Raw genomic sequence first — 12,782 nt, 5'->3', positions numbered from 1 at the left:
GCTACAGGTGTATCCCAGACCAGGAATGTTATAAGGAGAGGAGATTTAGACTGGATATTAGGAAGAAATTCTTTACAAGTGAGGGTGGTGAGACACTGGAACAGGTTGCCCAGGGAGGTTGTGGATGCCCCTTCTCTGGAAGTGTTCATGGCCAGGATGGATGGGGCCCTGAGCAACCTGGGGTAGTGGAAGGTGTCCCTGCCCATGGCAGGGGTGTTGGAACTAGGTAATGTTTAAGGTCCCAAACTATTCTATGACTCTGTGCTTAATATAAAAGGGGAAGTTTCCTGAGGAGAGGGGAGCCTCCTGCTTGGGCTCCTGCTTTTGCTTGGACTCCTCCTGACCCCGCATCTCTTCCTTCTCCTGTTCCACAGGACTGCTTTCCCATTTGTGTGCCTGCTGTGGTTTGCTGGGCTGAGTATAATTTTATACATTTTATGCTGACATTGGATTCAATTTTGCTGTTTTGTTAAATCTGTTTTTATTTTAACCCATGGGTCTTCTCTTCTTTTCCCAATCCTCCTTCTCTGATGGGGAGATAGAGACTTGTTCTATCAGGTGATAGAACAACTGTGCTAGAGTTTAGCCCCAGATATGGGCTAAATATGGCCACTTATGAAGCATCAAGTGCAATGATAAAGTTTCCAACATTAGCCATGACCTTAGCATAAAATTCTCCTATTGATCTCTGGGCAAGACATTTTATTGCACCAGGTGCTTCTGCCATAATTATACACAACTCCACCCTTTCCATCAAATAGTTTTGTTTCTGTTGCTCCAGAACTTCATCTAATCTCCTTCTTCCATTGTTTATTTTTAATATACCAAAAGGACAGCTCTGGAGCAGAAGACTATTGCACAATTGGAAGGATCTTACTTTTAATGAAATTAATCTTGATGACAAGCCTTGCTGGTGAATGAAAGCTAGAAAACACAATAGCAGCTCAAATTATTTGCCATCACTTATCACCAGGAAATTGCTTTCCAGCAGCCTCAGTCAGACATGACCCATAGTTTGAAGCTGCAGTCCCACACATAGCTGAGCTAAGAGCTGCTTCCACAGAAAGAGAGAGGGCTGGCTCCTGCTTCCCTTTCCCTGTGTGGTCCTGTCCCTTCTGGCAGCAGCAGCTGCTAGATTAGCTCACCACACCTTGAGAAACCTCACCCAGAGCTAGGCTCCAGTCTCAAGCCCTGCCATGGTCTTGAACAACAGTTTAAGTTTCAGCAGAGGTTCAGTAGACATGCTGAAACAAAGCCCAGGTAAATGATGAATCAGAGACTTTGTATTTGCTTTCTTAGGACTCTGCAGAGCAGACACAGCTATAACCACTGACAGTCCACTCTGGAGCCAAAAGGATATTTAGAATGAAAACTGAGATATTGAGAGTCAAAGAAAACTGATGAATGGGATTCATGTGTTTTATTCTGTTTGCCTTGCTGGAACAACATCAGGAATTCTCCTGTGCTGCCAACAAAGATTGCCTTCTGGTGAGCCTGGAGGGCTCCCCAGGCAGAAGGGATGTGTCTCCTCCCAGTATGATGCCCAAAAGAGGATTTGGGCAGATGGAAAAATGAGGCTGTGGAAGCATTGTTTTATCACCACCCAATCCGGATGCCTTCTCCTCAAAGAACACAAGAATATAGCTCCAAAGCAGTTTGGTCAGGCTCAGTCATACCATTATGCAACTTTCCATGTCCCCAGCTACAGGGCAACAGAAAAAGCTCTTGAAATTGAAAAAAATAGAAGTATTGAAATGCACACATCTGGGGGAAAAAAATGAAAAGGAAGGCCAGTGTGTGACAGCCGGGCTGAGGGAAGTGCTGGAGGGAACTCCAGCTTTTGGCAGGTTCTATTTACAGGGCATATGTCCCTCGCAGCATCAGGGGCCTGAGGGGAACAGACACCTGTGCAGATTGCAAGCAGCAGCTTCGCTCCTGCAGCACTGAACTGGTCCTGCTTCAGGTGCAAGTTGCTGTGACCTTTTCCTTTTGAGCGCACCCTAAGGAAGACCCCAAGCAGGCTTCTATGAAAGAGCGGCAGCGAGTCCCCAGTTCCAGTTCATTTCGAGTGGAGACATCGCAACCCTCCAAACCCAACGAGGGTAGCTGTCCCTGTCCCTGTCCCTGTGCCTGTCCCCGTCCCCGTCCCCGTCCCCGCCCCTGTCCCAGCCGGGCCGCTCTCGCGAGAGGCCGCCGCGCTGGTTCCATATTGGGTCATCTGCGCCCTCGGCACCTCAGCTCTCGCGAGAGTTGTCGTGACGAGCGACAGGGCTCTGCTGTCGCGGCTGCGGGGGGTGTGTCGGGGTGCTCGTTCCCCGGGCAGGACGGGAGGCGTGGTGCTCTGTCTGCACTAGGGGAAGTCCTCGGCCCTCAGCCCTTCGCCGCCCCGGCCGCTGTCGCCTGGCCGAGCCCCACCGTCCCTTCACCTCGCCGCAACCTCCTGGGGCTGTCTCGCCCCTCGCCATCAAGGGGACGGACAGAGGGAATCTGGAGAGGGACTAAGAGAGCCCGGGAGGGAAGCAGGGAAGGGAGGGGAAAGGCGGTGACAGGATCCGCAGCGCCCCGCTGACCCCGCGGCCGCTCCTGAGGTGAGGGGAAGGCAGAAGCGGGAGCGCCAACGGTAGCGGCGGCTAAGGGGCGGTGGCGGCGGGGGAGGGCGTTGCTGCTGCAGGGCCGTCCCCGCCCGCCTGCGAAGCGAGGCGGGGAGAAGAGGAGGAGGAGGAGGAAGGAAGGAAGAAGCCGCTGCTGGAGAAGGTGGTGGCGGCGGTGGTAGTGCTGCAGCCCCGGGCAGAGCCTCCCCCTCCCGCCGGGCCGGGCGGGGCGGGCTCCGGAGCAGAAATGTCTCAGGAGCGGCCCAAGTTCTACCGACAAGAGCTGAACAAGACCGTGTGGGAGGTGCCCGAGCGTTACCAGAACCTCTCCCCGGTCGGCTCCGGGGCCTACGGCTCCGTCTGGTGAGTACTGGGAGGGAAGCGGGGTGTGTGGGTGTGCAGGGGAACAGGGGGGAGGGGGTTGCTCCCCGTCCTCCCGGCCCCTGCCTTCGGGGCTCAGCCTGGAAACATGCCCCGGGTTGTGAGGACCCGCGGTGGGTAGCGGAGCTCGCTTGTCCTCCGCGGGTTCCTCTGCCCCGGTTCGGTAGCAGCGAGAAGCACTTTTGCTCCCGGTTGAAGCGCTGTGCTGCCGGGAAGCCGCAGTCCTGCCTTTGGAATGCGACGGGGATTGCACCACATGGCAGGTGGCACCGAAACATTTTTGCAGGGGAAGATAATCGTGTCCCAACCTCCCCCCCACTTCCAGTGAGCTCATATAGACATATTTCACCGAGCCTCCTTGCAGCTAAAAAGTGGGGAGGTGGAGAGGGATGCAGCTTGGTAAGGCCCCCGTGGTTGGATCTGCAGGGCTGAGGGCCTGGCAGCTCTTGTCCAATTTTTCTTCTGGACCTGAAGGCTAGGTTAGATCTGAGGCATTTATATTTTTTTAATTGAGATCTATTGATAAGAAGGGAGGGGAGAGGGAAGGCTGCGAGGGCTGATTTTGCATCCCTGACCTGTAATATCGAGTTTACAGGTATCAGTATTTTCTTGGCAATAGTAGATCAACAGAGAAAAACTTGGTTTATAGCTGTACAATGACAGAATCGCTGCAGTATGAGCTGCCTGGCAGACTGAAGTCCTGGTATGAGACCTGCAGAAATTGGGGGAGCTGGAAAATACAAGCTTAGTTTTTAATGCCTACTTAATGGGAACAAAACATATGACAGGTTACATGTGCGAAATGCAGCAGTCATTTCATCAGAGAGACTACAAATGAAGGATGTTGGATCATTAAATGTGAACTAACTGAGCTGCACACATTCAAAGGTTGTATTTGTATTGCTTTGATATCTAGACTCTGGCAGTCATGTAGCAGAGCTGTATAGAAGTGTCCACAGATTACTGGGGCGTTAAGAGCTGTCTCCACATGAACATTCTGGTTTCTCTTCCCAGTTAATTTGCTCTGTCAAAGTGTGAACAGAATTTTCAAACATGGGTGCATAAGGACTGGCACACCTCTGCTGCTGTCTTGGAGCAGGCATGCATCTTTTTCATTAACATAATGTGCAGATTTATGTCATGAACATAATTTATGGTGTATTGTAAGGAGGGATGTGTGCTGCACTCTGCTAGTAAGGATAAGGAGTTGGTTTGCATGTGCTGCAGAATTAAATCATAGAATGCACAGGCTTGGAAGGGATCTCTAAAGTTGTCAGTAATCTTGTATAAAATTGTTGGTAAGTAAATACATGTAATAAATAACCTGCACCTCTTCAAACTGCTGTGCTTCAAGCATGCAAATGCTTCTATGTCATAAAATACAGAGTGTTCAGTTCTAGTAGCAAGATTAACCAATGTATATGCTAAGTTTGTTAAAATAGAGGGGTTTAGTGTGGTGAAAGATGGGGCTCACTGCTGGAGCTGACACCTGGAGGTGCCCTGAGTTATGCAACTCCTGAATACAGTCAGAAATTAATTTGCTCTATGCCATGCCCACTGTATTCTCAGGTTGTGCCCCTACCCAGTCTAGCCCATTCCTTTTTTGTTTCCGCCCCCCTCCCCACCATCTCCATTGTGCCTGTAACACTTCCAAAGTTTGTTTTCTCAACCCATAACTGTGGAGTTTGCATCATGAATTTCCTGTTTTTGCTGTGTCAAAACTTTCAAAGATTGTGCAACTGTGTTCAGGCCAGGATGAGACAATCTCACGTTGGAGGCAATTTAAGGCTTGTGGCACACAAGTGTTGGTGCAGCCCCTGCTAGTGGCTTTCTGTATGTTCTTCCCAAGATAATGCTTCAGAAAAGATACACTTCAGAAGGACTAGTGACAGGGAGAGTGTGGCAGCATTTAAAACCCTGACAACACAACAGACAACCCCTTGCCTGCATGTGTAGTTTTATTAAGGTGCAGATGTGATGTTCCTGATATTCCTGCAGTGTCCTCATGATATTCATAGAATCATATTGTAGAATGGCTTAGGTTGGAAGGGACCTCAAAGATCATCTGCTCCAAACCCTCTGCAATGGGCAGGGCTGCCTCTCAACTAGATCAGGTTGCCCAAGGCCTCATCCACAACCTCTCTGGGCAGCCCTTCCCAGTATCACAGCACCCTCGTACTGAAGAACTTCTTCCTGAGATCCAGTCTAAACCTCCTCTCTCTCAGCTTAAAACCATTCCCCCTTGTCCTGTTTCTAGACACCCTTATAAATTATGAAGTCCCTCTCCAGGCTTCCTGTAGGTTCACTTCAGGTATTAGAAGGCAGCTCTAAGGTCTCCTCCAGGCTGAACAACCCCAGCTCCCTCACTCTATTCTTGTAGCAGAGGTGCTCCAGCCCTTTGATCATCCTTGCAATGGTTGTTCTACTCTCTATCCCTTTCTGCCTAGTAAAAAAATGCCAGTTTCATTGAATCTTTGCTTTTGGAGTACATTTGGGACAGTAAAACCTGGGGCTTTCACCACCCTTAAACTGAATGGTTAAATAACCTGCAGTGTATGCTATTAGAATGCAACAAAATGTGCTGGTTTTTATTTAGGTGCAAGACAAGGCATTTAAAAATTAAGGATTTCTAGAAAGTGTGGGCAAAAATAACAAAAAAGAATTAAACCAGCAGGTGAATCATTTAGACTGTGGAGCTGGCTGCTGCAGGCTGCTTTTAATGTCTAATGTGAATATGGCTTGGAACACCCTCATGTGTAAGAACCTGGCTTGATTTTGTAGTCGGTAGATGCAGGGTGAGGCATTTGCTGCAGGCAGGGTAAGGCACCTGAGGCATGTGCTTGAAGTGAGAGCAAATATCCTCGTGTTTTCTGAAGTATTGGGTGCAAGGTTGGAGAAAGGGAGTTCAAATGGCCAACTTGGCTGTTTTTCAGCATCTGTATTTTTTAAAAAATCTGGAGGTATGTGGAGATGGAGCAATTTGGTTCTAAACCACCAAGAAACATTGCTGTGTAGCCTCAGATGGATCCTTACTGAGTTGTGTAACAATTGCTGTGACATCTGGTGTGTGAAATGCTGTTTCATTTAATTCTTGCAACGGTTTTGTATATTCACACAACATTTTTATTTTGTTGCCTGAAAAAGGCTTTGCAACCACATCAACCCCCAGCCATGTGCAGGTTCCTGAGTTACCAGGTTTATGCTTCATGTGGGGTGCAGCGTCCTTCAGCAGGAAGTTGCAGGAGGGAGCTGGGATCAATGAGTGACTCACAGCTCAGCTGGAGGATCACCAGCTTTATTTGAAGTCTCAGCAAAGGGAGTGAGTTCAGCCAGCTCCACCTGACCACAGAGGTGTTCTGCTGAGCTTTGCCATCAGTGTCATTCTCCTAGGAGTTTACTTTGTTGCACTTTTTTTTCAGCAGTTCTTTGTGTGTTCTCTTTATACCTTTGTAAAAGAAAGTTTTGCTTGAATTTCTGTTGGCTCTCTGTATTGCTTTAATTTGGAAAGGAATTGAACAGCCAAAACTTGTTCTTCTGCAGAATCTGCTTTTTCTATTTGTAGACCATCAGGTCATGTAGCTCTTCCAAAAACCTGGGATTTAGAATCCTAGGATGGTTTGAGTTGGAAGAGACCTTAAAGATCATCCATTTCCAACCCCCTTGCCATGGCCAGGGACACCTCCTACTGGACCAGGTTGTTCAAGGCCCCATCCAAACCTGGCCTTGAACATTTCCAAGCTTGGAGCCTCCACAGCTTCTCTGGACTACCTGTTCTAGTGCCTTACCACCCTGATGGGGAAGAATTTCTTCCTTATGTCTGCTGTAAATCCAGCTTCTTCCAATCCGAATTTGAATTTCTTCTCTTTTTTTGCCCACAGTTGTACCAACACTGACCCTGAATTTCCTGGGTGTTATGAGGATACTGAGATAAATTCCACAATTTTGAACTAACAAGAGAAACTCTGGACTTAAGTAATTTTAAAACATGAGGCTCCAGAGAAAATGAAGTAACAACCTTAAATACACCTTGGTTGTAACAATTCCTCTGTGGTTTATCCTTTTTTAACCAATGTGTGTCTTTGGGATTACCAATTCCTTATCAAAGCATGCAGGTGCCTCCTGTTCACTTGGAGGAACAAGTGCCTGCTTCTCCAGTAAGGTGTGGTAGATGTGTGAGGAGTGATAAGAACAGCATCATCAAACTGTGTGCGATGAAGCAGCTGCACAGGTAGGATCAGCAGGACACATATGAGGAAGAGGGAGCAAGGGGGAGATGGGCATGCACAGAAATGCTCTGAGCAGAGCTTGGGAAGTGGTTTGAACTTGATGGGAAGCAAGAAGTGAAATTAGCACAAGCATGTCTGTCTTACAAAGGAGGCTTTTATTACACCTTTGTACAAAAGAGATGCAGACAGGCTGGAAAGTGTCCAGAGAAGGGCCAGGAGAATGCTCAAAGAGCTGGCAGCCCTGCCATGGGAGAGAACTGGGTTTGTTCAGCCTTGAGAAGAGAAGGCTTAGGGCACACCTTATTACCATGGACCAGGATGTAAAGGATGGCTACCAGGAGATTAGAAATTTCCTTTTCACAAGGAGTCCAGTGGAGAAGATGAGGGGTGATGGGGACAAGTTACTGCTGGGGAGATCCTGATTGGAATCCAGAAGAAAATTTTCCACCATGAGAACAGAGATTGGAATCATTTCCCAAGGGAAGCAGTGGATTGGGAAATTTGAAGACTCAGCTTGCCAGAGTGCTGGGCCTGCTCATTTCAACTGCACCATCACTTAGAGAGGTTGGACCAGATGATCCTTGGGGGTCTCTTCCAACCTGGCATTCTGTGATTCTTTCTTCGAAGCAGAAGCCAAAATAGCTGAGGAGAAATAAGATTTGCAACAAGTAAGTTGTACCAACAACTTCTTATTGTTGTGTTACAACAGAAAATGGAGAAGTTGTGGAGGCTTCGACCCTGAAAGTGTTCAAAGCCACGTTGGATGGGGTCTTGAGTAAACTGCTCTAGTAGGAGGTGTCCCTGCCCATGGCAGGGGGGTTGGATTAGATGATCTTTAAGGTCCCTTCCAGCCCAAATGATTGAATGCTTCTAATTCTTTATAGTGTGTGGGAAAGTAACTGGTTGAAATGCTTGTTTGGACTGAAGTCGGTGGTTGGTGTTAATGAGAAAGTGTCAGATGCCAAGAACAGTGCTGTTGTGTCTGTAACTAGAGGTGCATAAATCAGCCCCAAAGGTACCACTGAAGAGATTTGGTTAGAGTGGGTGTTAGCATAGGCGCCAGTGATGAGCAGCACACTATTATCAGAACAGCCTGTGCACAAAATTAACAGTCTGGTTATCTAATTAAATAAATTGCACTCTTCAGTAAGTTCCTCAGACTACTTCAGGTGTTGCTTCTAAGATGCTGCAAGTTGAGTGAGTGGATAGGTTCGGTGAAGCAATTGTTTTAGTTGACCTCTTGCATTCTGGATTCAGTTCAGGTTAGCTCAGAGTTGTAGTTGTAGCTCACTCAGGGTGAAGAGGATGCAGTTTGTGTGCCTAGCACAATACCATGGAAGAGGTTAAATGTGGAAGCTGTGATAAACTCTGAATTTGTGATGATCTTGTTTTAAAAAATGGATTTAAAACAGTGGATCATGGAGTTTCTTCCCAGTTGAGCTTTTTTAGCTGCAATATGATTAGTGAAATGCAGCTGTTCTAAGGCTGTGCTGAAAGGCAGCTTAGTGTTCTTTAAAATGTTCTCCAAGGGGACAGCTGTTGTGTAGCTCTGTGTTCCAGGCTCCTAAAAACCATTAGGCAGCTATCTGTACTGGCAGAAAGTTACTTGGCATGCCTTTATCTGCAGGGGATTGTTCTTTAGACCTTCAATATGACTAAGCTTAGAAATGTTCTGACTTCAGAAGTAAATCTAGATTGTGAATGTGCAGCAATACAATGTTTTCTTTCCTGGACTTGTGCACAGTGCCACTGTGGTGGTTAAAATGTGTCTGAGTTCTGCTGACTGCAGGTCTCCTTGGAGGCTGAACATCCACTACAGTGAAGTGATAACTTGATATGACCTCAAAAATGTCAAATAAAGAAGTGCCAGGTCCTGCACTTCAATCACAACAAGCCCCTGTAACACTCCAGGTGTGAGGAAGAGTGGCTGGAAAGCTGCTCAGCAGAGGAAGAACCTGTGGGTGTTGGTCAACAGCTAGATGAAGATAAGCCAGCTTGTGCCAGGTGGCCAAGAAGGCCACCAGCACCAGAGCTGGGATCAGCAGCAGTGTGAACAGCAGGACTAAGGAAATGATTGTCCTCATGCACTGGGTGTTGGTGAGGCCACACCTCAAACACTGGGTTCAGTTTTGGACCCCTCACTCCAAGAATGACATTGAGGGGCTGGAGCAGGTCCAGAGAAGGGCAGGGAAGCTGGTAAAGGATCTGGAAAACAGGGCTGGTGCAGCTGAGGGAACTGGATTGTTTATCCTATAGAAAAAGAGGCTGAGAGGAGACCTGGCTCTCTACAACTCCCTGGAAGGAGGTTGGAGCCAGGTAGGAATTGGTCTCTGCTCCTGAGTAATTAGTGATAGGACAATAGGAAGTGGCCTCAAGTTGCAGCAGGGGAGGTGTAGGTTGGACACTAGAAGGAAGTTCTTCACTGAAAGAGTACTCAGACATTGGAACAGACTGCCCAGGGAGGTGGTTGAATCACTGGATGTATTTAAAACCCACAGAGATGTGGTGCTGAAGGACATGGTTTAGCACCAGGCTTGATAGAGTTACATCATAGTTAGACTCCATGAAGGTCTGTTCCAACTGAAAAGATTCTATGATTCTATAAAAGTTGAAATTGAATTCCCATTGGGATCTGAAATAGCTGATGCTAGGCTGGTGGCTCTGAAATCATCTCTGAAGAGCATCTTGTGGAAACTGAGAGAGAAATCTGACTGCTTAGCTGCTAAGGTGGTTAATGTGAAAGGGGTGCCCTGCTTTTAGGATGAGATACATTCTGGTATGTGTTGCCTTTCGTCCCCTAGATGTTTGAAAGCTGCTGAGGATTCATGACTAATTCACAACAGCATGAGCTGAATTCTGATGAGTAATCTTTTTGCTCTAAGTCCTAGAAAACACCTTGAGTATCATTAAAGTATTGTCATATAATTGCATCCTGAATTAGGTGGGTTTCTGGGTTGCAACATGGTGTGTGAGAAGCTTAAAAAACTCAGGATCCTATGTTTTGTGTAGTGCTGAAGCTTAAATATTGATGTTCTAGTGACCAAGAAGAGTGGCTGAAGATCATTGGAAGTCAGGGTGAAAAACTGAACTCTTGATGGCTGCTGCTGTCTGCCCAGGCTGAGTGAGGTGTGAAGAGTGACTTGTGTGTGGAAGTGGTTGATAAGGGCATTCTCTTGGACAGTCTGGTTGAGCTTGAGTAATGCCCCTCTCTGGAAGTGCTCAAGGTCAGGTTGGATGGGACTCTGGGCAATCTGCTCCAGTTGCAGATGGCCCTGCTTGTTGCAAGGGGTTGGACTAGATGAGCTTGAAAGGTCCTTTCCAAGCCATTCCATGATTCAGCTGTGGCGGTTTGGTGGTCCTGTAGTCTCCTGTCTAGCTTGAAGACAGGCTCAGAGAGTTTGGGTTGTTCAGCCTGGAGAAGAGAAGGCTCTGGGAACACCTTAGAGCAGCATTTCAGTATCTGAAGGGGGCTACAGGAAGGCTGGGCAGGGACTGTTTCCAAAGGCTTGTGGTGACAGGACGAGGGGCAGTGGTTTGAAACTGGAGCAGGGGAGTTTTAGGCTGGACATCAGGAGGAAGCTCTTTACAATGGGAGTGGTAAAATACTGGAACAGGTTGGCCAGGGATGTGGTTGAAGCCCCATCCCTGGAGACATTCAAGATCAGATATCATGTGGCCCTGGGCAGCCTGATCTAGTTGGAAGTGTCCCTTTAGAGAGGAGGAAATGCTTTTCCTCCATCATGCACAGCAGGTTTCATCCATCCCCTGGGAGGGTCTGGGCGAAGGACCACTGTTCATAGAAACCAGCTTGTGTTTTGTTTTCTCACAAGCCTCATGTACCAAATTCCTTGGAAGCTGAGCAACTTTGAGATAAGGAGTCTGTTTGCAAATTATTTCCAGCTAATTAAATTAACAAATACTGGCTTTCTCTGACTTTCTCCATTCCATCTTTTCCCCTTTGTTACCTTGAATCAAGTGTAACCCTGATTTCACATCCTCTTCCTTCCTTCCTTTTTGACGAACCAGACCTGGATTAGATAAGAACATCAAAGAGGATAAGAAAGGGGAGTAATTCAGTTCACAGCTCAAGACCTATGTTTCTGTAGTTCCTCACAAGTAAGCCCTGAGTTCTGGAAGATTTGCTGCCACTGTGCCCTTGCAGCCCAGAACCAACCATGTCCTGGATGGGCAGCAGGTGGAGGGAGGAGATTCTGCCCCTGCACTCCATTCTTCTGAGAACACATCTGCAGTGCTGTGTCCAGCCCTGGAGCCCCCAGCACAAAACAGGCATTGACCTGTTAGAGCAGGTCCAGGGAAAGCCATGATCAAGGGCTGGGGCACTTTTATTGCCACGTTTCTGTTTAAGGACAAAGCTGTTTTAGACAGAAAAATCCCAACCTTTTTTTTTTTTTCTTCCCCTCTACAAAATTTCCCTCTATTGTGTGACCAGGACTCACCCTTGAAATGTTTGCTGCAGAAGCCAACACTTGAATGTGGGGATTTTGGGTGGGGGTACAGGTTGTGGACCAGGATACCCTAAAAATTATTTTCATTGCAGAAATAGAGAAATGGTGATGAAGAGTTTAGAGAACAAGAGGTATGAGGAATGGCTGAGGGATCTGGGGTTGTTTAGTCTGGAGAAAATGAGGCTGAAGGGAGACTTTATTGCTCTCTAAAACTCTCTGAAAGGAGGCTGGAGTGAGGTAGGGGTTGGTCTCCTCCCTAGTATCAGGGATGATGAGAGGAAATGCCCTGAAATTGTGCCAATGGAGGTTTAGGTTGGAGATTAGGAATGATTTCTTTGCTGCAAGAGTGGTCAGGGATTGGAACAGGCTGCCCAAGGAGGTGGTGGAGTCACCATCCCTGGAGGTGTTCAAAAAATGTGTGGCCATGGCACATGGGGACGTGCTTTAATGGCCATGGTGGTGTTAGGTTGATGCTTAGACTCAATGATCTTAAAGGGCTTTTCACACCAAAACAATTAAATGCCTTTAACAGCGACTCTGTGTCCAGAGAGCTGCTGCCTGGAGTTGCTAGGTGTGGGTTTGAAGGCGTCTACAAATAATTCCTGTTGATAATTTTAATTACTTTTTCTTGCAGTTCTGCCTTTGACACAAAAACTGAGCTGCGTGTGGCTGTCAAGAAGCTGTCCCGACCATTTCAGTCCATCATCCACGCCAAGAGGACCTACCGAGAGCTGCGCCTGCTGAAGCACATGAAACATGAAAATGTGAGTTGAAGGAGATGGTATGAAGCCTTGGCCTGAAGTTGGGCTGTGCCATGACCATCCGTCAGGATTCTCTTCAAAGACCTTGTCGTGTGCATTGTTTTCTGATGCCAAAAACAGAGCTTGCAGGAGGCTTAAGGGATTTGAGTTGTAGCAAAGCATGCAGATAAAAACCCCACACCCCCAAAAACACATAACCCATTTTGTATTAAATATAATACAGTATATATATATAATAATCTGTTCTCTGCTTGGCAGTTTCCATACAACCAGAGAACAGCTGAGATTGAGAACTTGAGTGATCGAGTACAACTGCTTGCCTAAGAGCTCGGTCCCACCCCTGCTGCTAAGCCACTG

At 47.3% G+C, this 12,782-nt stretch overlaps 1 protein-coding gene across 2 annotated transcripts in view; it reads left to right on the top strand.

Annotated features, from left to right (window-relative positions):
• The first annotated feature begins 2,799 nt into the window (after positions 1 to 2,799).
• Positions 2,800 to 12,782, top strand: part of MAPK14 (mitogen-activated protein kinase 14) — a 28,614-nt gene continuing 18,631 nt past the window's right edge. For both annotated transcript variants that reach the window (XM_054395739.1, XM_054395738.1), the window contains exons 1-2: positions 2,800 to 2,954; positions 12,299 to 12,428. In XM_054395739.1, the coding sequence (XP_054251714.1) occupies positions 2,839 to 2,954; positions 12,299 to 12,428 (246 nt within the window). In that variant the 5' untranslated portion in view covers positions 2,800 to 2,838. The remainder of the gene's footprint in view (positions 2,955 to 12,298; positions 12,429 to 12,782) is intronic.

Source organism: Indicator indicator, chromosome 35, assembly GCF_027791375.1.
Source record: "Indicator indicator isolate 239-I01 chromosome 35, UM_Iind_1.1, whole genome shotgun sequence".
Taxonomy (NCBI): Eukaryota; Metazoa; Chordata; class Aves; order Piciformes; family Indicatoridae; genus Indicator; species Indicator indicator.
The sequence above is the reverse complement of the archived record's forward strand: the minus strand, read 5'-3'. Positions and strand labels throughout refer to the sequence as shown.